Genomic DNA, 26748 nt, shown 5'->3' with positions numbered 1-26748 from the left:
GATAGATGTGAAAATGGATTTCGATTATTTTTCCAGAAATTATATATTCGTTTCCTCATCAGTTTTGTATATAAGATGACACTTTATCCACTGCCATACACACCTTGTACGGACTTCGACCGAAGCTGTAAATAGCCGCCCTCTTACCTTTATACAGACCAAGGTATGTTTTAAAACTGGTTGTTATTGTCTGACGAACAACTGCATGCATTAACGACTTTGTCATTGATTGATGTAAACTTATTTTATAAAGTACCTCATTCAGTATTTTAAATTATTAACACACGATTAACGTCAATTCTATATACTGGACGTATATAATAAATAAGTATGGATATAGTAAGATTGAACAGTTACGGATATACTTATAATACAATAACAATAACAGATTGTCAGTTTATTTTAATTACTAAAGAGTTTACTGATAACGAATAAACAATTCATTTTGATATATTGATATATGACTTAAAAATGAATACATATTTTTTTTTATCAGAAATATCGTACTAAAAGGTTAACACATTGTTCATGTACGTAAATCGATATTATAAATATATATTACTGAAAGTAATACAGCGTATTCAGATATTTTAGTTAAGTAATAGAAAACGACTATACAATGCAAAATATTATTAGAAATATGGTACTTAAAGATGAATATACAGTATATTTTGATTACTATAATATTTACGGTATGTTTTATTATCTTAAAATTTGATATTGTAAATGCGTTGCTAAAAATTATTATGAATTTCTTAATTACAAAAAAGTAACTTATGGGTTAACATTTATTTCAATGTTTGTAAAAAAAACCCCATTCATTGCAGATCATTCGCTTATGTTCCTAGTAAATATGCTTTTTTGTAAGATATCATTTAATAGAGCTGTATATTCCTTTGCAGGCAATCCTAGAGGTTAACATGCTGAAAGTACTGATACTGCTGTCCTGTTTGGTGGCATCGACCCTGTGTCAATATTTTACAAGTAAGTGTCCCTGTACGGATCACAGATCATACGCAATGTAACGATACACATTTTATTTAAGTTAAGTTATATAAGAAATGCCTTGATTGTGTAGCTATTTTTTAAGAAGATAATTTGTTGGAATCTTGGAATTATATTTTGTAATCAATGTACTACACGTTGATGATCATAATTGAGACATCCCGATGAAAGCATTGAAAATCATAGTCCGAGTGGTCACTACTATGTTTCACAGGATGACAAAAGAAGGGACAATAATTATTTGTGGAGTTGTATACACAGATTATTAACACAAGAGTCGGGTCCCTACAGAATTGTTCGTTACCCTCCCCTTTTACCGATCAATAGTTTATACACCTGATATAACAGGCCGATGTCTCTATTCCAGGTGACTTACATGGCTACCCTGTAGGCGGACCTTATATGAATGGCGGATTACGCTCTGTATTATCAGGGCATCGCTTCAGTCGCTTTGGAAGAAGAGATTATGAAAGCGACCTCGGATACGGAAACGACTGGCACGGTGATAGGTGGGATAATGACTTTGAAACTGACATGGACAATCAAAGATACCTGAGAGGACTAGGATACTGAGTATGAGAAGGTGTGTTACTATTGTTTACATATATCACCTTATGGAATAGTTCATTAACATCTTTCTCAATAATTCGTTACTTCTTTTTGCTTAGTGAAACTAATTGCGATAAAGAGCATTGTATACAACTTTTAAAGATTTTCATTGAAGAAAATATTTAACCTTCAAAATAGATTTATTAATTTACTGTCATTTATACTTTAGAATGTAGTTATATGGTGTAATATACTTTGGTACTTGTCCTATTAATAATTGCTGAGAACACATTGTTCTGAATACTTTTAAATTTTAAAACTAATTTGTAATATTTTTTTTTATCTTTCAGAATAATGAAACCAAATATTGCTGCTATCACATCCAATTAATAGCGTCATTTTATATCATTTTAATTTTATCAATTTTATACATTTTATGTGTTTTGGAATACAAAAATCCACAAATATATTTTCCTGGTTTGTTGTTGAATTTATAACCCGTGCATTGTTATGAGCAAGTCTTGTCATTTCGTCCGACACAATGATACATATATGGATATAAATAAAATACCACCTGAATCTGACTCTGAAAGAAAGAATGACATAGTCATGTTTGTAAAGCATACATAAACTCTCCTTCCCGCAAAATAAAACTAAGAAAGTAGAGTTAAAATCAATGTCTAACAAAATATAATAAAGCGGGAGATAAACGTTACAATGACCTACATTTAATCTATTTACATATACAGTTTGATAACAGTGTACCTTCTAGTACTAGACAAATGAAGTTGAACCAAGTTTAATCAAGATGCCAAAATGCACGAAAGTACGGACGGACCGACCGACAAACATTTAATGGTTTGTATGTTTTTGGTACATGACACGAAATGTACGAAAGTACGACGGACCGACAGACAAACATTTAATGGTTTCTATGTTGTTGGTACATAACACGAAATATACGAAAGTACGGACGGACCGACCGACAAACATATAATGGTTTCTATGTTGTTGGTACATAATACGAAATGTACGAAAGTACGACGGACCGACAGACAAACATTTAATGGTTTCTATGTTGTAGGTACATACCACGCAAATGATACTTGTACAACCATTTGTAAACCTTAATCTTGTATATGATCCTAATGGCTAGAGAATGGCTTATGTCTTGAGCAAACCTTTCATATTCCATTAGAACGATATATATAAATATTCAGTGGCGATATATTTGTAATGATTACCCTATGAGGTGACATCATTGAGCGTGGTGGATACATTTGTCGTGATTACCCTATGAGGTGACATCATTGAGCGTGGTGGATACATTTGTAGTGATTACCCTATAAGGTGACATCTTTGAGCGTGGTGGATACATTTGTAGTGACTACCCTATGAAGTGACATCTTTGAGCGTGGTGGATACTTAAGAATTGAACTGTTTTTATATGGTATTTATGATCTATTTGAATGACACAGCTTTGCAAGCAAACAACATAATGCGTCAAAATAGATCATAAATATCATACAAAAACAGTTCAATACTTATATTTACGTTTCTCTGCCTCTTATGTTTTAACTTATAATTTATAATTAAAATCAAAAATGCCCGCCTTATCGACAGTCCGCACAATTTCGTTCAATAGTTTGAACAGCGTATTGTCGCGTGCTGATTGGCAAACAAAGTAGTACTTTGACATTTTAACAAACACTTCAAATTTATTCCACAATTAAGTATCAATACAATTGCGTATGATATTTCTATAGGGTGATTCCAGTTTTTCAATAGAAATCTGAGCTGAAAGTTAGATTTGAAATTGTTTCGATTTCCCCCCGGAACAAATTTCGCGCATGGATAAATACAGTGAACACCGTGAATGGGACCTTGACCTCCACGAGGGAGTTATTTTTGGAAGTTAATTCGAACTTTTCTCTTTGCTCATTTTGTGAAGAATCCAGGCGTGAATGTATTTGTTGATTGTATGGGAACCCGACAACAGTCGGTAGATTCTATAACAGCATCGTTATTTGACATGTCGTCTGAAACTGAGGAACCGTGGATGCGAGACGCGTGAAACTGATAGCGTTTGAAGTGAGTGATCTTGCGACGGAGCACAGGTTCGTTACAAATGTCTGAAATGTTTATGTGTGCTGTGACTCATATCAGTAGGTCTGTAACATATGTGTCAGTAGGTCTATAGAATATGTGTATTTCAGACATTTATAACGAACCCCTGTTGATCAGTGCAGTGTAACAGACGATATTTCTGATAAATTGCATGAGCGTTAAAATTGTTTCCATTGCCGGCATTGGTGATTTCAACCGATGTGCATTTTGTACGATATTGCAGACCTTGGTCTTGTTTTCGTTGTAATAAATTTGTTTTTTATTTTATTTTTTATTTTGCACATAAATTTACAATGACATTATCAAATCTCACAATGCCCAGCGATATTTCAGCAGCCGTCATGTTTATTTACATTGGATATTGTAGTTCCGGTCAGTGTTGTAATTAATACGCTAAGAATTGTGTCTCGTGCGGCATGGTAATTATGTCTCGTGCGCATGGTAATTAAAGTCCCATCAACGACACAGCTTTCAAAGAGGCTATATAGTGACAATGCCATGCAAATGTAAATATATTTGTAGTGATTACCATATGAGGTGACATCATTGAGCGTGGTGGATACATTTGTAGTGATTACCCTATGAGGTGACATAATTGGGCGTGGTGGATACATTTGTAGTGATTATCAGATGAGGTGACATCATTGAGCGTAGTGGATACATTTGTAGTGATTACCCTATGAGGTGACATCATTGAGCGTGGTGGATGAATTGGCGTCTCCGTTATACTGTGATGAAGGTAGTTTGCGTCAGGTATGAACTTTTCACGTGTCATTGGTCAACCGTTCATAGTCTTTTGTAATATGAATTTGATATACATTTATGGATTTAATTAAATGATACCCGGGCATACTCTTCAGTCCTTTACATATTTTGCTCCTGTTCAAATACCGATATTCACATTTATGTAACTTAACATTTGTTCAGATATAACTTACATACAAACTAGCACAAATTGTGAAACAAGCATTTTTATATATATCTAAATCCCTTTTTCTTACAATTTAAAAAGTTTACTTTCAAATACTGTAAAAAACAACCCTGCTTATATTGTATCAAGTTGAACATGTACCAGTATAATACTTTGTTGAAAATACCATAATATTGTAGTGTACGTTATCATAAATACACTAAATTTAGAGGGGAACGTAATAGTGTTCCAATCATACCATTCTGTAAATGTAGATAAATAGTAGACAATTTTCATATTTTCATGTAACTAATATATATGTATGTATAACTCAACATTGATGAAGGGTTACTCTGCATCGTAACTCATGATGATTACAAAGAAGCGTTCCACACAAAGCTTGTTTTGTTTATTTTGATTTTCTTCATATAATATATAAACACGACGAAACAACCAGCAGGAGGCTTGGTAGTCTAGTGGTAGGACGCCTGGCTCTTGACCGAAGGGTTGCGGGACAGCACTGTGTTGTATCTTTGAGCAAGATTATTTACTTCGCTTGTTCCAGTCTACTCAGCTGAAAATGTGTAGAATGCTAGCTGTGAGCTCCAAAATGACAGCACCCCAGGGAGTTGAGAAAGATTTTGGCTGGCTGCAAAGGCCCTATAACCGCGGATAATAATTTGTGAACTGCTTTGAGACGACCTACGAACTAAGTTGCGATAAAGCGGTTTATAAGAACCTCGAGTTATTATTATTATTTGTTATCATAGGAGTGTTTTTGGTGAAGATGGACTTCCCTTATCAATACATAAATTTCGCACAGTCCGTGCTGCCTCGACGTTAGGTTCTCATATGATGCTGTGCATCTATAATTCCTGGTTAGCAACATAGATAAAATGCACAGAATTCGATCCCTGTAATTTATATTTTGAAATTTCGAAATACTATGATTATGTAAAATAAAATATTGCAACCTACGACCTACAGTGAATTTTCAGTAAAATCATGAACATATCTATATTTGTGAAAATGTGAATACAGAATTTTAATTTGGTGGTACCGTTACGTCAAATGAAACGCTTCACTGTATTCGCAAACCGCATATGGCAGTTTGTTGTATATTGTACATTATATGTTCGCAACGAAATACAAACAATCCTTGTTTATCACTTTCTTTGCATATTCCAATGTCTTTCGGATAGTCTACGCTCAGGATGATATTCGGATCTTGTTCTGACAGTTAATTATAAAGTCTACCATTGGAAGATATCGTTCAAACCAATTAAGAAATGGAAACATATTTCGTCATCTAAAAGCGGATCAAACAACGTAACCGAGTATTTGTCAAAAGAATGGTTATAAGGATGTAACTGTAAAGATAGATTTCAACAAATTTGTATAACAGAATTCAATTACGGTGAAAATATTAGAGAAAGTTGACAACCATCTTTTTGCAAAATAAATGTTTTCATTAATATGATATTTTAAAGGATGTTAAGTTATAATTAACTATATAAGTTCAAAGGTAGTTAATACATAAAAAGTTGAAAATCAAATCGGATAAAAGCCATCCACAGCGCAACAAAAGCCATCCACAGCGCAACAAAAGCCATACACAGCGCAACAAAAGCCATACACCGCATAACAAAGCCATACACAGCGCAACAAAAGCCATACACAGCGCAACCAAAGCAATACTCAGCGCAACAAAAGGCCATACACAGCGCAACAAAAGCGAATACACTGTAACAAAAAATAAGAGAATTTCAAAACACGTTTTGAAAAGACACATTTTTTAAACTACTGGCAGATCTGACAATGAAAGAAATGATGAGCGACAGCAGAGTTATCATAAAACCAAACAGGAATGATTTTTTAATCTATGTTTACATTCCGTGTGATCACAAAACCAAACCACAATGATTTTTTAATCTAGGTTTATATTCAGTGGGATCACAAAACCAAACAGGAATGATTTTTTAATCTAGGTTTATATTCAGTGTGATTCACAAAACCAAACAGGAATGATTTTTTAATCTATGTTTACATTCAGTGTGATCACAAAACCAAACAGGAATGATGTTTTTGATCTAGGTTTATATTCAGTGTGATCACAAAACCAAACAGGAATGCTTTTTTAATCTATGTTTACATTCAGTGTGATCACAAAACCAAACAGGAATGATTTTTTTTAATCCAGGTTTTTAATTAGCTGTGCAAATATCAACCGAAATTATGATTTAAGGTCAAACGGTGGTTAAGCAGTACACATGGATAAGATATTTATTTAGAGTAAATGTCAAATACGTTAGTAAAATCCAGGAGCACACGAACGTTAAACGGTAGATACAGTTCTTTGGTTAAATGAAACGTGCAATGTTAGGTTAAACTTATGACAAGGAAAGTGTGCACAGAAAGAAAAACAAGACGGCAAAAACTACATATAATCTATTTTTCATGTAGCTATACAACACAGGGAAAACTTTTAAATTGCATCAACGTAAAGTGCCGTCGTCATGCCATCAATTATTTCATCATTATCACAAACATATGTCAACATTTTGACATAAACATCGATGTTTAGCTAAATAACATGGCATACTTTTATAAACCTATTTGCCGATAGGAATTTAACATTAGTGGAACAGACGTAGAAAAGGTAGGTTCGGGCTGCAAAAACGATTGAGTTTATTTCAGTCTATATTTATAAATATATAATAAACTAGGAGAAAGAGAGCCACTAACTAAACATAAGATCGTGTGGGGTACATTGGAAAGTGAAAAGCGTAAGTTTCTGAATATATTATGGACTTTTTTGAATTCGTTATTAATTAATTATGTTTGGTATTATATGTGAATTCAAGAAAGCTGATAGAAAAAGGTACGTTTCATCAACTGATACTGCAGGATTCGTTATAAACCAAAGTCGTTGTTTACGACACGTTTTTGTTAATTTGCTGGTGTTGTGAAGTTACGCTTCATCTTAAGTTTACAAACAGTTCACACAGCTAAACAGGGAAATAGCGTTTACAAATTTTATTTCAGTATATATCAGACACTTCCAGTGTGTATTGTAGGGGAATCGTAATTAATATCGCTAATATTGTGTAAATTACATTGGGTTTGACTTAATTGTAAATACTTATCATGAGTTTGACCTAGTTGAAAGTACTTAAAATGGGTTTGACTTAATTGAAAATAAGCTTTCATTATACAAGTCGGCGAAAACAATAACCTTCGATGTATTACTTCTAAAAAGTCTTTAAGATTTCAGGAAATGTTTGGCTCCAAATTTAGAACATACGTTGATATAATCAGGTCCAAATTTCTATATATAGACACATTTTTCCTGTCAATGTCTGATACAGCAACAAGTAAGCTATTATTCATGGCTGCACAAAGTACCATATAATAAGGAATCAAAGTTAAGAAACGTCGGTTTGTGAATTTAATGATAGAGTTCGTGACATCGAAATAATGTTTTCATTTAATATCACTATATGCTAAAACATAACAATTACCATTGCATGTTAACAACACCACTAATAGTTTTAATGTTAATATAATTCTAAATAGTAAATAATAAATATACAAATCCTTGCGAAGGTAAATATAGAAATATGTTTTCGTGATGATAAAACAATAAGCTTTTTATTTTAGAATTATAAAATATCTCTCACACATATTACATCTTTATGACAGCTGAAGACATATCTGATATACGCCTGAGGCTATCGAGACTGCCATACTACCGCGGGCTAAAGGTTTGTGTATTTCTTATATTGCTTATGTAGCGAGTTCATGAGTACACGTGATTAGTAAAACTATTTGAGAGTAATGTTGCAGACCTTCTGACTATTGTTATGAATCAGAAGAATGCGTAGCTTTTGATGAAAATGCTCATTAACATTAAAAAGTAAATAAACTTTAGAATGGAAACTTGACAAGAACTTCGATGCTTGAAATATATGTACATGATTGAATATATAATGCGTTGTTTAACTCTCCGAATTTATCAGTGTATTTTTCTTTCAAAGCTCGGGATGGATGATATTTCTGGTGCTATTACACTATGTAATACTAAAAAACAATTCACATCAATAATGAATAACATTTCCGTTATAAGGGGAGATAATAACGTTATCATTACATAATATTAGTTTAGCGACACTAAGTTATTCGCCGGTTAGTGCAGGTTTAAAAGTTTTACAAACATTTCCTCTTTCCATTAGTTTTTTCGTGGTTGGTATCTGTCATCGTATGAGAGGGATGGATCCTGATTAAGCCTCCTCCACAAATACATGTATACAGGTGTGCACTAATTATTTTTTTCGTGTCTGGTATATAAGGCAGCTAAGCAATTAACTTAATTCATGCTCGTAACGTCATACACACATTTGATTGATTTACTGTTATTTTAATTAAAATGTTGGAGCTTGGATTGTTGGCACAATAAACGGTTCAATGATTGGCTGCCGATAACAGCGTCAGGGTTTCTGAGGCTGGTCAGTGATTGGTCAAGCGGTCAGAGGTGACGCTATCTCACTCTGGGACATATCCCCGCATCAGGAAGCCACTTGTGGCAGCTAATGGGTTGTTCAATTTTTTATATAATTTTCCATATATTATTGATTTATGCTAAGAGCCCTAGTGTGGCTCTATTGATGTTAACAAATTCAATGTCACCATTCTGGTGGTCATTTTCATCATATTGTTGTCCGAGTTTTGCTTGTTATGAGTGCAAGGGGCATACATACATGTATATACTATCTCATTTCAATATATAGGTCAAACATGAACTTTGATAAAGCATATCATCCGAGTTCCCCGACAAGCCACTAACATATTAACTATGGTCAGACAAGAAAGCGAGCAGTCCTATTGAAAGGAAGTTTAATAACAACAAATTACTTATTTAGTCCTCAGAAGTTATTCATGTATTTCCTTCTACTTGGATGTATAAAGAAATGTGTTGAAAAGTATCCTTTCAATAAATGATGATTCCTAACAAACATCCTGGTATTCTTTCGTTCTGTTCTACAACTGCAAAAAAAGCACACCGGAATATTTAAGAAATAAACAAAAACACTACATAGATATATATACTGATTTTTGTTCTGTAATATATCACTTGTATTTTGTTGGATCAGTATTGTTTAATACCACAAAATGTGTAATAAAACAAATGACACATTCATATCTACAGCATACAGCATGATGTTGGTGGGATTCTTTTATAAATAACATATGATAATTGGTTATTTTTCCTTTACAATTTGAAGAAAACGACATTTATCTGGTTTATCAAACATAACTGGCCTATTTGTCTGTGATATTCATCTGAAAGTTAGAACAGCGGTCGTTAATGAAGAACAGAACGAAACAATACCAGGATGTCTGTTCGGAAACATCATTTATTGAAAGGGTGCTAAAACACTACAGTACAGCCATTGAGATAAAACAAAGATTAAACGAATGAGTAAATATTAAATGTCCGACTGACCATTCAGTTATGGTGCAAGTGCAATAGTTAAACTGATGTATATCGGCTTGATAACACGGTCTGGATTGCAAGAACAGGGAAGATGATGTGCCATTGTGTGCTTAGAAACATCTTAATAATTGATGTATTGTTAGGTTTGGATATAGTATAACAGTTTCACATCTAAAGACTTCCAAATCGTTTGAGTTCTGTAAAATAAACAGGCCTTTGTTGTGTATAGGCACGAGAGATATTTTTTTAAATTGTAATGACAAAGATAGTTCTAGATAACACAGCGCCAATAAGTCAAACAGTCTCGGCGGAGGTGGAGTGTCAGAGACAACCAATTATCATGGTGTGTTTGACAGGTTATTTAAGCTAAAGACAGATTGCTAATTTAGAAGGCAAAATATGGATACGATTTGGATGCTATTTCTAGAAAATTGTCTTCATTCAATTTTTCGGGAATTTAATTGCTACATTTTCTTTTCCTTACATCTTTGTGTATTCGACTAACTGTTGTGAACGGACGTTTTGTTCTTTATAGCCAGTGAAGTTATATAACTTATCGTTGTTTGTATTACAATTTAGAAATGAAATTATTTGTATTTTGACGAGAAACCAAGTAAAACTAAACGAAGGAGCACATTTACGTCAAATGGATGTTACAGGTCAAGGGGTGAATAAAGTGTTCATTGTAAGGTAAAAGAACAATTGCATTTACGTCGGACAAAATGAAAGAAAAGGCAAAAGGAAAACCTCATATAAAATCTATTATTCATGAAGTTACGTAGCACAGGTTAAATCTTCGAATTTTATTAGCTTGAATGCCTGTTTAAGTCTAAATAAACCTGTCGTCATTAAACTGTCAGTCATTTGGCATTATTATAGCCTACATATGTTCAATATTTGACAGATACATCGATCTTCGACTAAATTCCATGCCAAACGCATATATAAAGGTATCTGCCGATAGGAAATCAATATAAGTGGATCAGACGCAGACAAGGTAAGTTCAAAATACAAACTGATGGAGTTTATATAATTTTATGCTGAACCTTGTAATTAAATTAAGGGGAAACTTAGTAAATGACTGAACAAATGCCCATGTCGATACAATTGACCGTGAAAAGTGCTGACATATTAGTTCTAAACCATGGAATATTTTGAATCCATAATGTTTAAGTGATGACGTAATATGAATATCATTTTCAATTGGAAATTACAAACACCTGGATATAGAAGTGAGGCGGTTTCAACATGTTACTCATACGTATATCAACAGAGGTATGACTGCGTGAAAGTGTTCATGTTTTATCGGCAAGGTAAAGTTGGACAGTTATTCGTTATTCATTATTCGATATTCGGAATAACGAATAACTGTCCAACTTTACTTTGATTGTTTCATCTCAGAAAGACGAGATGAAATTGAGATGATGATGTTTTTATAGGAGCCGGACGGCATGAAGATGATCATATGTACATGTCTACAAAAGCATAACGATGCTGTGATTTTATATTTAAGTCTACGAAAACAGGAGTTATTAATATCCTTATGTTCATATATTTATAGCAGAGTGACGGTGTTAATATTTTTTTTATCTTTTTAAAGAAACAGAATTGTATTGAGATACATATGTTTGTATGAACGTGTGAAGATAGAAATATATTTTTTCCACAAATATTTTTCAGGAACAGGACGGTATTAAGATGTTGCGGCTAATTTGCCTATTACCATGCCTTGTAGCCTTGACAACGGGTCGAATGATATATAGTACGTATATCGTCACAACTTGTCCGGTTTGTTTTTATGTCTTTGTAATTGCTTTTGTCGTCAAATTAACATACTGTAAGTTCCTTATATGTTGTAGATGTGTTACATCGAGTTTAACTGTTTATCTTTCATTTTTTGGTAATCATATCAGAAAGGTTGTGAATGTTACATGTAATACTTGCTGAATGTCATCTTTCCTATTTAGTCAATATCGCTGATAAGGATTTCTGTAAAATATAATACAAAGCGAATGTGAACAGAAATCGCCATTCTACATGTGTTGACAGTTTAGTGATAGCTTATGATTTAACACACTCATTGTGATCTTTATACAATTATTAAATTGAACAACACCATTGATAAGCGCTTCATGTTATTTTCAAGTTTCGAGTTGAAATTCATAATATTATCGGAAAAATCCATTACGATACATTATTACGGTAAAGTCGTCATGAAATAGCGTGCATGTTGTTGTGATGATTTATATACTTAAACAGTAATGAAGATTGGGAATATGTTATATCACACAATTTGTACTTTTATTGAAGATTGTTTAAAATATATATTTAATGTTGCTCAATATGCTGTCATAAAGCCCCTTTCTTTGTACTATTTAACACGAGTTTCCAGTCTCTGTGCTAAAACAAAGCGAAAAGTCAACTCTTTCACACGTTTAGAACGCTAAGATATAATCCGTGTGAATATATTTTTGTAATTTTGGGCTACAATTGCGAAACATTAAGCCCGCATCAAAAACCCATTATTCGGAATTCGGATCAAGCTCTTACATAATGTATCAACTACGACACGTAAACACCGTATATTTGGGAAGCAAGGATGTTACTTTCTCCCAACTATACGTATGAAAAGTGCCATGTGGAACACCCAACCCATGTGGAACACTCATGTGGAACACCCATGTGGGACGAAAAAAGATAGGGGAATCTCAACCCAAGGGGATATTCTTAAATTGCCAAACACGAGGATTTGCCGAATGTTTGGCAACTTAAGAATCTTTCTCCGAGGGTTGAGATTCCCCTATCTTGATTGACAGTGTTCTCTATTGTTTATATGGCTACTAATACTGTGTACCCAATAGTTTGTATCTCAATCAATGTTGCATCCTTTTTTGGTATTCATGTAGAGTCATTCGGTATCCTCTATGGTTCACATACACACTAATTAAGTATTCTCTTTGATTTAGATCCATACAATGTGCAAAGAGTGATGAATCCCTATCAAAACAACTACGGGTATAACCCACTGGCGAATATAGCTGGCAATGTACACCAACTGGGACATCATAGGAACAACTTTCGGGGGAATGGTCAAGAGATAAGCAGTCAATTTATAAGCGACATACAAGAAAGAAACGAACAGATGATCAGCGACTTACGATCGAGGGAAGAACAGCGGATGAGTGACTTAAGGTCACAACAAGAGCAGCTGATAAGCGATCTAGGTGGATCTGAATTGGAACCTCGGCTCACACAACAATGGTGGTGAATTGATAAATACTAAACAAGCGATTTATTCTTCAATACAAAGTAGTCCAATCGTATTCTTTATGCAGATTTTTCTCAAATACCTTTTACTTAGTAAATGATATATTAATTATAATATAATTGCAATTATAAACTGAATGAAAATAAAAATATTTGTTAAAATCTCATTTTTGTGATGATTTTTTAATTTAAACAAGGACGCTTTAAACGTTTTCCAACAACGGCATAACATCAAACTTAAATTAGGGTTTCAAGAAAGAATATGTAACATAGAACATTTAATCTATAAGGGGTAATGCATTGTTTTACGTCAGCATTCTCTGGTTCTTTTGATTAGTTTAAACTTTATTTTATTATTGGTATAACATTCCAGGAATACAAACATGATATACATATAGGATTCGAAAACAAATACAAAGTATTTATGTTGATCTGTCTCCGTTTTTGTGAAACAGCGGTTATACGGCTCTGACTAATATTATACATAATAATAAAGATAAGATATAGTATATATATTTAATATATTATTTTATGGAAGAGAAACAGATGGGGAAGGAAGTAGGGAAAGAGGTGCAAAAGGGGTTAAAGAAACGGTTGTTGGGGTAAGTATATAGCGGATTAAATTGACTGCATTATTGAAGAGAAACTGGCTGCAATATATTTTGTAAATGGACACATATCCATGACTGTCCATGTCAATGAAGGTGTCAACATATAATGAATTAATTACTTATAATAAAAACTGTCCATGCCGATCCCTGCGTATTCCTACAGCCAGTGTTGAACAGCAACCTGGAAAGGGCTTTTATAGGCAATGCCTGTGCCTAATCCAATTGTGTTTTTTGAATACAATACAATTGATTTGAAATGAAATGAACAGCAACCTGGTATAATTTTTTAATATTAAAAGTATCATCAAACAAGACTATGACAATTTGTGTATGTATATCCATACTGACGTGTCGTGACATACATGGGCCGTACCATTAAAGTATCACTATGTTCCACATGTAAAAATACCAAAAAATCAAAATTTAGGTCTTCAAACTTAAAATCGTTTCGTCTGGTTCATGAAATATTGCACACAGTCAAAGATATTCTCATTATAATTTACATACAGATCAAGATTTCTGTACAGTAGAAGGTTTACGTTATAGTCGGGAGGAATGCTTCTGAAGCATTTTACTCTTAGTTGTTGGTATTTCGGGGCTGACCTTGGATAATCTTATGGAATTGTATGATTTTGTGTCTGCTTCTTCGAACAGAAAAAGGGCCCCAGCCATATTCTAAATAAATTCGATCATGACTAGTTAGTTTAGTGGCCCAAGTTACAATTCTGGCCTGTTCAAGATGTATATTTTCTAAAATTGACTTTGCTCAATCGTTGTATTATATAGATATCACATTCATGAGAGGGCGATATTGCATATTTTCACCCCAAGGAAGCGTTTATTATACCGAGTGTCATGTTTAGGTGTTTCACCACTTCACCATTTTTAAAGGTCGACAAACGTTTCAGAGAAGTTTTCACTCGGATGAACCAGGGGTGCATACATTCGGCCATGTAACAATTTTTGGAATAACACCCTGGCACTGGGACGAGCCGTGCACGCATAGGTTTGGCGCATGTGATATTTTTTGGAACACCCTGGCACTGGGACGAACCGTGCACGCATACGTTTGGCGCATGTGATATTTTTTGGAATAACACCCTGTCGTCTTTATCTTTGTAAAACGAGCAGGAACATTGAAAAAGTTCACATCTTTCTCAACCAATCAGATTACGAGATTTTAACAGAAGGTATAATAATGTCTCATATTACATCTCCATATTTTAAAAGGGGTCGTAGAAAAGTAAAATACATTTTTTGTAAAGTCATTCTGTCAATACTGACTTTAAATTTCCTTAGAATACCAAGTTTCTTTGATGCTTTGCTGATTATATATTGCACATGGTCGGTCAATCCTCCGCTAGCTGAGATACAGACGCCTAGGTGTTTGTGGAATGGGACTTCTGTTAAAGGCATGTTATTCATAAATATGGAGGGATGAATTGGTTTATCACTTTTCTTATTTATAATCATTGTCGCTGTTTTGTTAGGGTTAAGTTAACAAGCAACGTTAAAGACCAATCATTGATTTGTTTAGATTGCCGTTTATAAGGATTTCACTAAGATCCGGCAAGTCCACTACAACGTAGAGGAAGGTGTCATCGGCAAATAATTGTATAATACAATTGATATCTTCGACAATGTCGTTAATGAAAATTAAAAACAACAATGGGCCTTACATTGAACCCTGGGGAACCTCGGCTGTAGCAGATGTTGAATCAGACTGTTTACCATTGATAACAACTCGTTGAGAGCGATAAAGTAAATAATTTGAGAACCAAGCAAGTACATCTCCTGTTATGCCAAAGTTGTCGAAATTAGAAAGAAGCCCTCAATGGCACATTCGGTCAAACGCTTTGCTAATGTCACAGAAAACCATTCCTATTTCTTAACCTTTACTTAGAGCAGAAATAGATATAAGTTAGTATGTTGTGGAATCGCCGGATCTAAAGACAGACTGACAAGGAGATAATAAAGACTTGTCAATTCAAAAATTGTAAACATATTTGTATAATAGATAATACACATATAGTTGTTTAGGACGGATGAGTCGTCTTTTTTGAACGCAATGGCTTGACAATGTTCCGCCATTCTATAAATACTTATGTTACTATTATGTTTAAGTTTGTCGCAGAGTTTGTTAAAATATTTACTTTTTGAATTACGTATGGCATTTACAAAAGTATTTTGAATTTTCCTGAATTTTACCCAGTCATCACCATTCTGTGATTTACCCAGTCATCACTATTCTGTGATTTACCTAGTCATCACCATTCTGTAATTTACCCAGTCATCACTATTCTGTGATTTACCTAGTCATCACCATTCTGAGATTTACCTAGTCATCACCATTCTGGGATTTACCTAGTCATCACCTTTCTGTGATTTACCTAGGCATCACCATTCTGAGATTTATCTTGTCTTCCCCATTCTGTGATTGAACTAGTCATCACCATTCTGAGATTGACCCAGTCATCACCATTCTGATATTTACCCAGTCATCACCATTCAGAGATTTACCTTGTCATCACCATTCTGAGATTTAGCTTGTCATCACCATTCTGTGATTTGCCTAGTCATCACCATTCTGAGATGTATCTTGTCATCACCAGTCTGTGATTTATCTAGTCATCTCCATTCTGTGATTTATCTAGTCATCACCATTCTGAGATCTACCCAGTCATCACCATTCTGGGATTTAACTAGTCATCACCTTTCTGTGATTTACCTAGGCATCACCATTCTGAGATTTACACAGTCATCACCATTCTGAGATATACCCAGTCATCACCATTCTGAGATTCCCCTAGTCATCACCATTCTGAGGTTTACCTAGTCATCACTATTCTGAGATTTACCCAGTCATCCCCATTCTGCGATTAACCTAGTCATCACCATTCTGGGATTTACCTAGTCATCACCATTCGGAGATTTACCCAGTCATCACCGTTCTGAGATTTACCCAGTCATTACCATTCTGAGATTTACCCAGCCATCACCATTCTGAGTTTTACCCAGTCATCACCATTCAGAGATTTACCTTGTCATCACCATTCTGAGATTTAGCTTGTCATCACCATTCTGTGATTTACCTAGTCATCCCCATTCTGGGATTTACCTAGTCATCACCATTCTGAGATTTACCCAGTCATCACCATTCTGAGATTTACCTTGTCATCACCATTCTGAGATTCACCCAGTCATCACCATTCTGAGATTTACCCAGTCATCACCATTCTGAGATTTACCCAGTCATCACCATTCTGAGATTTACCTAGTCATCACCATTCTGAGATTTACATAGTCATCACCGTTCTGTGATTTATCTAGTCATCACCATTCTGTGATTTATCTAGTCATCACCATTCTGTGATTTACCCAGTCATCACCATTCTGAGATTTATCTTGTCATCACCATTCTGAGATTTACCTAGTCATCACCATTCTGAGATTTACCCAGTCATCACCATTCTGAGATTTACCTAGTCATCACCATTCTGAGATTTACCCAGTCATCACCATTCTGAGATTTACCTAGTCATCGCCATTCTGAGATTTACCCAGTCATCGCCATTCTGAAATTTACCCAGTCATCACCATTCTGAGATTTACATAGTCATCACCATTCTGAGATTTACCTAGTCATCATAATTCTGATATTTACCCAGTCATCACCATTCTGAAATGTTTTAGCTTTGCGATGTAGATGTTTCCTTTGCGATGTAGATGTTTCCTTTGCGATGCAGATATTTCCTTTTTTCTAATCAACTTCCTAATGATATTATTCATCCATGCAGGATCTTACAGTTCATATTTTTATATCATATTTGTTTATTTAAGAGAGCTTTTCCGAATGTGTGTTTCATTTTTAACAGTTGTGGTTCATGATTCGTACTGACATTACGTGTTCATGACATGTTTTTGCTATTGTGTTCAGTGTTGTGTTTTGCTTGAGCGGGGAAATGTACGGCAAGACCGGTTTTTGAACTCTGAACTCTAGACGAACGCTCTACCAATTGAGTTACCTGGTCGCTTGCGATCGCTCCAGTCCACTTCCACGTCGTTCATTGCTCATTCTCCTTAGTTTTGGCCACAGAAGACATCTATTTACAACCCAGGTTAGGGTATCCCCTTGCCAAACATAAACCCAGTACTTGAAACAAGGGCTGATCACAGGCATCAAATGTGGCAGGTGCGGAATATGCACCACCAGACCGGTGTTCGAACACGGGACCCTCCGATAACTAGACGGACGCTAAACAAGTTGAGCTACATGGTCGCCGAAAATCAACCCAGTCCAATTCCGCTAAACAGAATTGTGATAAAGTTCATCACATCCTGTCCGTATTGATAACATGAGCACAGCTAGAAAATACATTATGTTTATATTTATGTATTACTTTTATTTATACATATTATTACCCCATCGGTAAATTTAATGATAATATATGATATATTTAATTTGAAAGATTATATTGTTTTTGAATAATATTAAAACACTTTGCTGGACACAAACTGTCAAAGTAATTTCAGAACTATTATTTTGATACTCTTAAAACAAATCTCATACGATATATCGTCAGCTTTATGACAGCTGAAGACGTATCAGATATATGCTCCAGGCTTTAGAGACTGTCATACTGCCTCGGGCTAAACGGTTATGCATTACTAACATGTGCTATAAAGAGAGTTCATAAGTACACTTTATGACTAAAACCGACTGACAGTGATGTTATAGACCTGCTGACTGACTATTGTAATGAATCAGAAGAACGCATTACCTGTAATTATAATGAAATGAACATAATATTTGAAGTTTACAACAATAAGTTGTACTTGTGTTAAAAGCTAAGGATGGATGTTATTTTTGTGTACGATTGTACCATTTATAGGTAAACAGACACGTGCACATTAATAACCAAAACAGGTAACAATACACACATGTATAAACATTGTATATCAACTCATTACAAGGTAGGTCACACATAAACAGGATGCAGCTAATCCATCTTTAACGTGGTTCTATCATGCAAGAAAGTGATCCGTCCAATAGCAATTAACTCCAATAACATGTGCAAATACAAAAACCGTGCTGAAGTCCCACGACCGTATACGTGTAATTCCTTTTCATTCATATGTATAAGTAAATATGTTGATTTGAGTCGATATATGATGATCAATTAATTTATATCACACCTTGTCATGAAATGGAAATTCTTGCACAAAGGAGAGTAAATTGATTTGAGGCCAATTTATGAGGATGTTAAAATGTAATTAGTACAGTGGACCTTTAAAAACCCTTGCATAAACAAATACATTTTTTTTTCTATATAATGCGTTGTTTTGATGGATCTGTATTTGTAAAAACTCGACAGTTTTATACTGACAGCATCGTGTTGGCTGGTTGTTCACTTATACCTTAAAAGTTGGAATAAGAATTGGTAATGGATCGTTTTTTGTCATTATAACCAATAGAGCTGTACTTTTTATTCTTAAATATTCGTTTGCTAATAAGAACCAATACCACGTATCTAAATAACATCAGTTGTTAATGTGGAAAAGACGAAATTATAGCGTAAAGTTATAACTTTTCACATATCACGACGTACATTACAATAGAGCTCTTCCAACCTAGACTGTAAAAAGGAAGACACAATGCAGTTAACTATATCAAAATATTACATGTGACGATACCACTTTGTATTAAACATAATATTCTATACCAAGTTCTTAAGACTCTCGGTGACGTGTCGAAAAGATGGACAACTCAAGGTTACAACATTGTGGCACATATAGATTACGGATTAGGTGCAAATGACAGTTTTTAGCTTAATCTAGAAATGTCGCGGCTAGGACAACTCGATCTATATACTGTTTTGGGCGATGATGTGTTTTGCTCTTGCTAAGCATTTCAAGATTTGGCTGTCCCATCAGTCGATTCCAGGAGAACGCAATTTTCTTCTCTATCAAACCAAACTTGATGTTGACGGTTAGTCGGTACCTTAGGGTAGTAATGGTCTGTTTGACAATAGATGTGACGTTACCGCATCTGTTTAGATCTCTGCAGACAATAACAACAGGCGTGATCCACACACGTGTTACCCATTGGCAGACACAACCAACTGGCGCGTGTCAATTATTTCTCTTAGTGTACAAGCTCGAGACCTGTTCGCGTTTTTGCAGGTCACTAACATGATCGCGAAAATAACATACGCAGAATAAAATGACAAGCGTTAAAATGAGTAACGTCGCCATGAAATAGCGTGCGTGTCGTTGTGACGATTCATACAGGGTAACTTTGTTCGAAAAAAGATTTGTATAACATAGTGTGCTGTGTAAGCCAGTGAATATACCCTGGTCATATTTTTTAGGTATTGACCCATGTAACATGACTTATCAGCACTGCGATTTAACGTAAGTTTCAATTGTTTCAATTGTGATGTCAAAGACTTACCCACTGTAGTTAGAATAGCGTCTTTTTACATTTCAGGGTTACATGAAAATTGTCGTTTGACAGGAACAAATCTTGAATATGTGATAAAAAGGATTGTACACTCGTTTTCATTTCATATTAAATTTATGAAACTCGTCACGAACTTTTCATTTAAGCTCGCCAGAGCCTCGTTAATTTGAAAAAATGCTGAGCCTCGTTTTATAAATATCATATGAACGGGAAACCCATGTAAGATTCTATATATATCACATGTCTAATGGTTTTGACACTAATATGCCGAGTGTTCCGTCCCTGTGCTGGGACACCGCGGACATTTTTTTCCATCACTAGATCGCGAAGTGATAATCCATTTAGATTTAATTTTCGGACTTTTAGTCAAATAGCCCTAATTTCAGCGCGTGTAAATAACCTAATATACTGTAAATAGGGTGGCAAACACAATGTATACTGCAATAACATAGAGGTACTGCTAAAACAGAGAGGTGCTGCAATAACAGAGAGGTACTGCAAAACAGAGAGGTACTGTAATAACAGAGAGGTACTGCAATAACAGAGAGGTACTGCAAAAACAGAGAGGTACTGCAATAACAGAGAGGTACTGCAATAACAGAGAGGTACTGCAATAACATAGAGGTACTGCAATAACAGAGAGGTCCTGAAATAACAGAGAGGTCCTGCAAAAACGGAGAGGTACTGCAAAAACAGAGGTACTGCAATAACAGAGAGGTACTGCAAAAACAGAGAGGTACAGCAATAACAGAGAGGTACTGCAATAACATAGAGGTACTGCAAAAACAGAGAGGTACAGCAATAACAGAGAGGTACTGCAATAACATAGAGGTACTGCAAAAACAGAGAGGTACTGCAATAACATAGAGGTACTGCAATAACAGAGAAGTACTTCAATAACAGAGAAGTACTGCAAAAACAGAGAGGTACTGCAATAACAGAGAAGTACTGCAATAACAGAGAAGTACTGCAAAAACAGAGAGGAACTGCAATAACAGAGATGCACTGCAATAACAGAGAAGTACTGCAATAACAGAGAAGTACTGCAATAACAGAGAGGTTCTGAAAAAACAGAGAGGTACTGCAATAACAGAGAGGTACTGCAATAACAGAGAGGTACTGCAAAAACAGAGAGGTACTGCAATAACAGAGAAGTACTGCAATAACAGAGAAGTACTGCAAAAACAGAGAGGTACTGCAATAACAGAGATGTACTGCAATAACAGAGAAGTACTGCAATAACAGAGAAGTACTGCAATAACAGAGAAGTACTGCAAAAACAGAGAGGTACTGCAAAAACAGAGAGGTACTGCAATAACAGAGGGGTACTGCAATAACAGAGAGGTTCTGCAATAACAGAGAGGTATTGCAATAACAGAGAAGTCCTGAAATAACGGAGAGGTACTGCAATAACAGAGAGGTCCTGAAATAACAGAGAGGTACTGTAAAAACAGAGAGGTACTGCAAGAACAGAGAGGTTCTGCAAAAACAGAGAGGAACTGCAAAAACAGAGAGGTTCTGCAAAAACAGAGAGGTTCTGCAAAAACAGAGAGGTTCTGCAAAAACAGAGAGGTACTGCAATAACAGAGAGGTACTGCAATAACAGAGAGGTATTGCAATAACAGAGAAGTCCTGAAATAACAGAGAGGTACTGCAATAACAGAGAGGTCCTGAAATAACAGAGAAGAGAGGTACTGCAAAAACAGAGAGGTCCTGAAATAACAGAGAAGAGAGGTACTGCAAAAACAGAGAGGGTCTGCAAAAACAGAGAGGAACTGCAAAAACAGAGAGGTACTGAAATAACAGAGAGGTACTTCAAAAACAGAGAAGAACTGCAATAACAGAGAGGTACTGTAAAAACAGAGACGTACTGCAAAAACAGAGAGGTTCTGCAAAAACAGAGAGGTTCTGCAAAAACAGAGAGGGTCTGCAAAAACAGAGAGGTACTGCAATAAAAGAGAAGTACTGCAATAACAGAGAGGTACTGCAATAACAGAGAGGTTCTGCAATAACAGAGAGGTACTGCAATGACAGAGATGTACTGCAATAACAGAGAGGTACTGCAAAACCAGAGACGTACTGCAATAACAGAGAAGTACTGCAAAAACAGAGAGGTACTGCAAAAACAGAGAGGTACTGCAATAACAGAAAGGTACTGCAATAACAGAGAGGTACTGCAATAAAAGAGAGGTACTGCAATTACAGAGAGGTACTGCAAAAACAGAGAGGTACTGCAATAACAGAGAGGTACTGCAATAACAGAGAGGTACTGCAATTACAGAGAGGTACTGCAAAAACAGAGAGGTACTGCAATAACAGAGAGGTACTGCAAAACAGAGAGGTACTGTAATAACAGAGAGGTACTGCAAAAGCAGAGAGGTACTTCAATAACAGAGAGGTACTGAAATAACAGAGAGGTACTTCAAAAACAGAGAAGAACTGCAATAACAGAGAGGTACTGCAATAATAGAGAGGTACTGCAATAACAGAGAGGTCCTGAAATAACTGAGAGGTCCTGAAATAACAGAGAGGTACTTCAAAAACAGAGAAGAACTGCAATAACAGAGAGGTACTGCAATAACAGAGAGTTACTGCAATAACAGAGAGGTACTGCAATAACAGAGAGGTACTGCAAAAACAGAGAGGTACTGCAATAACAGAGAGGTACTGCAATAACAGAGAGGAACTGCAAAAACAGAAAAGTACTGCAATAACAGAGAGGTACTGCAATAACAGAGAGGTACTGAAATAACAGAGAGGTACAGCAATAACAGAGAGGTACTGCAATAACAGAGAGGTACTGCAAAAAAAACAGAGAGGTACTGCAATAACAGAGAGGTACTACAATAACAGAGAGGTACTGAAATTACAGAAGAGCACTGCAAAAACAGAGAAGAGAACACTTCCGAATCTTTCAAACTTAAATTAAAAACCGTTTGTCATGTATCAACAAATATAGTTATAGATTATCACAATGTATTTTCAGGGTTTGTCGTGAGAACAATTTCCTTATCGCGAGCACGTGGATAAAATCGAGAGGCCACCTTAGGTGGACTCGAGATTTTGTCTACTTGAGAGCGACATATTTTTTTTATTGCAGTGACTATATAGGTCAAGATGAGACGTTCATAGGATTACAATGTCTCGGCAGTGGTGTAAAACGTAAAACGTTATGGCGTATATGACAGGCTATTAAAAGCGAAAGGAAGATGGCGAAATTAGAAGGCAAAAGATGAATACGATTTGGATAATATTTCTAGGAAATTACCTTCGTCTGAAAATTTGGGAATTCAACTGCCGTATTTGTTTTTTTTTTCCTTTTCTTCTCTGTGTGTTTTATACACTTTGGTTAACGAGACAGTCTTGCTCATTATAGTCGATGAAAATATATAAGTTGCTATTGTTTATTATTGTACAAAGAATGTATTTGTGTTCGAATGAGAAACGAAGGAAACATCAATCAAACTAAACGGGGGACTACACTTAGGCGAACAAGATTGCGCAGAAATAAATCAAATTTATGTCAAGTGAAGTACTCATAAAGAGAAAATCATAGTCATGAAAGTAACCAACACATGTGTACTTTTCAAAGTTTTATTAGCTTGAATGCCAGTTAAAATTTGAAAATATACCTTCTGTCGTCAAACTGTCAATTATTTTGCATCTTAATTACATATTTAAATTAACTTTTTGACATACATATCGATCTTTGACTAAATGGCTTTTCAAATGACATGAAGATTGAGTACATTCCAACGTAGAATGACACATGTATTAACTATGAAAAAGTTATCAAATACAATGTAACTAAAATAAACACCCCAGCTGGTAACCATGGAAGCAGAAAAACACAGATGTAGTGAATTCTCAGTACAAGTTGAACTATTTTTAATTGTTAAAGTTTTAACGGTGGTACATTTAAGACATACGTAATATGATTTTCTACAAGATTTATTTAGAGCGGTCGAGAAGTTAAGTCGAGCTCTCAAGAAATTGTGTCGAGGGTTTGAGAGAATGAATCGAACGCTCGAGAATATAGAAAAATGAATTGTGCATGTCCTCAAAGTACCATCGTGAGTTGTTGTGATGCTCAAACATACACAATTTAATTTTCAAGGCCAAATTACTCAACCCTGGATAGCTGCATGTTTTTATGAGCAAGATCGCCTTTTCATGTTATGATATTTTATTAATTTTACAAAATTATGACTGTGCTAAGATGGTAATGTGTTTATGTCAATAAAAGCGGGACGACGTTAAATTAGTATGTTTCATTATCTTAAGAAACAGGACTGTGTTGGGATATTAATGTTTGTATGTCTACGAAGAGAAGGAGGTCGACTTCAAGACACGTTTTACATGTATGTCTAAAATAAAAATAAATAAATAAATATACAACATTTGATATAGCGCCCTATTTAGCTAACATAAGCCACTCTAAAACGATTGACACTACATAGATATACAATTTAATACAGTCAATACAATTAGCATATATATTAATCAATACAATATTGAGGAATTCGCAGGAGCGGCCTTATCAGGCGCTAACTACTAGTCCTATACCACCTGGCTAAGATCTCCCTATGGGTGTATGCCTGTGTGTGTGCTGGAGATGTATTGTGTTCTGTTTGTAGTGGGACCGTGCTTCTAATGGTATCATTTATAGTGCCACCTCACTTGAATGCTACAGCACAGATACCGCAACACCCACTCCAGACCGAACCCCGGCCGCCTGCTTGGAAGGCCGGAGTGTTAACCACTCGACCGATCCGCCCATTTACAGAAGTAAATAGAAGTAATTAAGAGTTATTTGTGGAAGTAAGGTATTGAACTTGTTCAATTAACTTTAAAACATTCTTTTAACTCAGATGAACTTTTAAAATGTTGAGAATAAAGTGCAGTGACCTTACTACATAAACATTGTACCATTGTCAGTTTATTAAATGTGAACAACTGTTTTTTTCCATTTTTTTTTCTAACAAAGAAATAAAAGCAATTCCAAAAATCAGAAAGGAGGAGAATACACAGGGGGCCTGCCATGCAAGAGAAATGTAAAGCGTCAAATGATTCCCATCACAATCGAATCGAAGCGCTGTTTTTCAAGTTCTTTTATAGGTTGCAATTTGTTTGACGAATAAATAAACCATTGTTTAATTGATGACACACCGTTAATATTCAATTTTTAGCTGTTTAAGTGGTTCGCAAAATAGGGGGGGGGGGGGGGGGGGGTAGTCATTATTAATAAAACCTGTCTGTTGATTGCCAACTACGTTCATTGGCGGGGTATTAATATACCCGTAGTTGTTTTGGTGATAGTGATTCACCCCTCCGTTCACATTGTATGGATCTAAACCAAAGAGAATACTTTACTAGTGTGTATGTAAACCATAGAGGATATCGAATGAGTGAACATGAATACCAAAGATGACGCGGCATTGATTGAGATACAAACTATTGGGGACACAGTATTAGCAGGCATATAAACAAAAGAGAACACTTTAAATCATGTTAGTGAACATTTTAGAAATATAGAATATAAAATGAGCTGGCCTTTTAACTGAAGAAGATGCAGTAGCTTTAATGGAGACAAATATCATAAATGATATGATTAATAGAGTCTATCACATCTTGGTATAGGCGATATAGAGGATAGCTAATGGTTTATCGTTGAAAATCACATATATTTCACGAATATGGCAGAATACCGATATTTTTCACGAATGTGAAGCGCGAGTGAAAATATTGGTACATCCTGCGTGTGAAATATCTATGGTACCGAATTAACTCGCATGTGTACTAAATACGATACAGTATACCTTTGAACAATACAGATGATGATATGTGGTAGCACATGAACGATGCAACAGCTTTAATGGAGATATTTAGGGGGAGGAGTGTGTTCTACATTGGACCCGTGTATCTGTCATACGTAGAGGTGGGAGAAAGAACATCTCTGTTCCCCCCACTTACAGTGTTACCATATCGTAGTTGATTCAATATTCAAGAGCTTTCTCCGAATATCATTATTGTCGAGATAGATGTAGACTGCTGTTGGACCAAATCACAGTACAGGGCTTCAAAAGATGCAGGTTCATGAAGATCATGGACAAGGTAAACATGATATCAATCAGAGATAAGTTATATCTTGGTATGCTATGAATGTCGATGTTTTATGCTCATTAGTTGTCCTTGTTGTTGATACCTAAGGTCTCGGTATGAAGACTTGTCATTACTTTGATTTGAACTAGATTTACATGGTGGATGTCTCATTGTCGATGAAGCAGAAGATGCACCCCTCCCGAAACAACTGGTTTATTTC

The 26748-nt window shown here is 35.2% G+C and overlaps 1 protein-coding gene and 1 long non-coding RNA gene across 5 annotated transcripts; both read left to right on the top strand.

Annotated features, from left to right (window-relative positions):
- The first annotated feature begins 56 nt into the window (after positions 1 to 56).
- On the top strand, positions 57 to 2023 carry LOC110445525. The gene is made up of 4 exons (XR_002462379.1): positions 57 to 163; positions 903 to 984; positions 1373 to 1588; positions 1905 to 2023. It is a non-coding gene; the product is annotated as an uncharacterized LOC110445525 (long non-coding RNA).
- Positions 2024 to 4200: 2177 nt separating this feature from the next.
- Positions 4201 to 13490, top strand: LOC110445524. 4 transcript variants are annotated; one of them, XR_002462376.1, is made up of 5 exons: positions 4201 to 4434; positions 8294 to 8355; positions 10990 to 11082; positions 11766 to 11847; positions 13052 to 13490. XR_002462376.1 is itself a non-coding variant. In XM_021490190.1 (3 exons), the coding sequence occupies exons 1-3, from the start codon at positions 11334 to 11336 to the stop codon at positions 13351 to 13353; spliced, it is 411 nt and encodes a 136-aa protein (XP_021345865.1). In that variant the 5' UTR covers positions 11302 to 11333; the 3' UTR covers positions 13354 to 13490. The 4 variants fall into 4 exon arrangements, 1 of the variants encoding a protein (XP_021345865.1); XR_002462377.1 differs by lacking the exons at positions 4201 to 4434; positions 8294 to 8355 and adding an exon at positions 8884 to 8902; XM_021490190.1 differs by lacking the exons at positions 4201 to 4434; positions 8294 to 8355; positions 10990 to 11082 and adding an exon at positions 11302 to 11360.
- Positions 13491 to 26748: the final 13258 nt, after the last annotated feature.

Source organism: Mizuhopecten yessoensis, unplaced genomic scaffold (genome assembly GCF_002113885.1).
Source record: "Mizuhopecten yessoensis strain PY_sf001 unplaced genomic scaffold, ASM211388v2 scaffold2329, whole genome shotgun sequence".
NCBI classification, from domain to species: Eukaryota; Metazoa; Mollusca; class Bivalvia; order Pectinida; family Pectinidae; genus Mizuhopecten; species Mizuhopecten yessoensis.
Note: the sequence above shows the minus strand (reverse complement) of the source record. Positions and strands in the feature narration are given on the sequence as shown.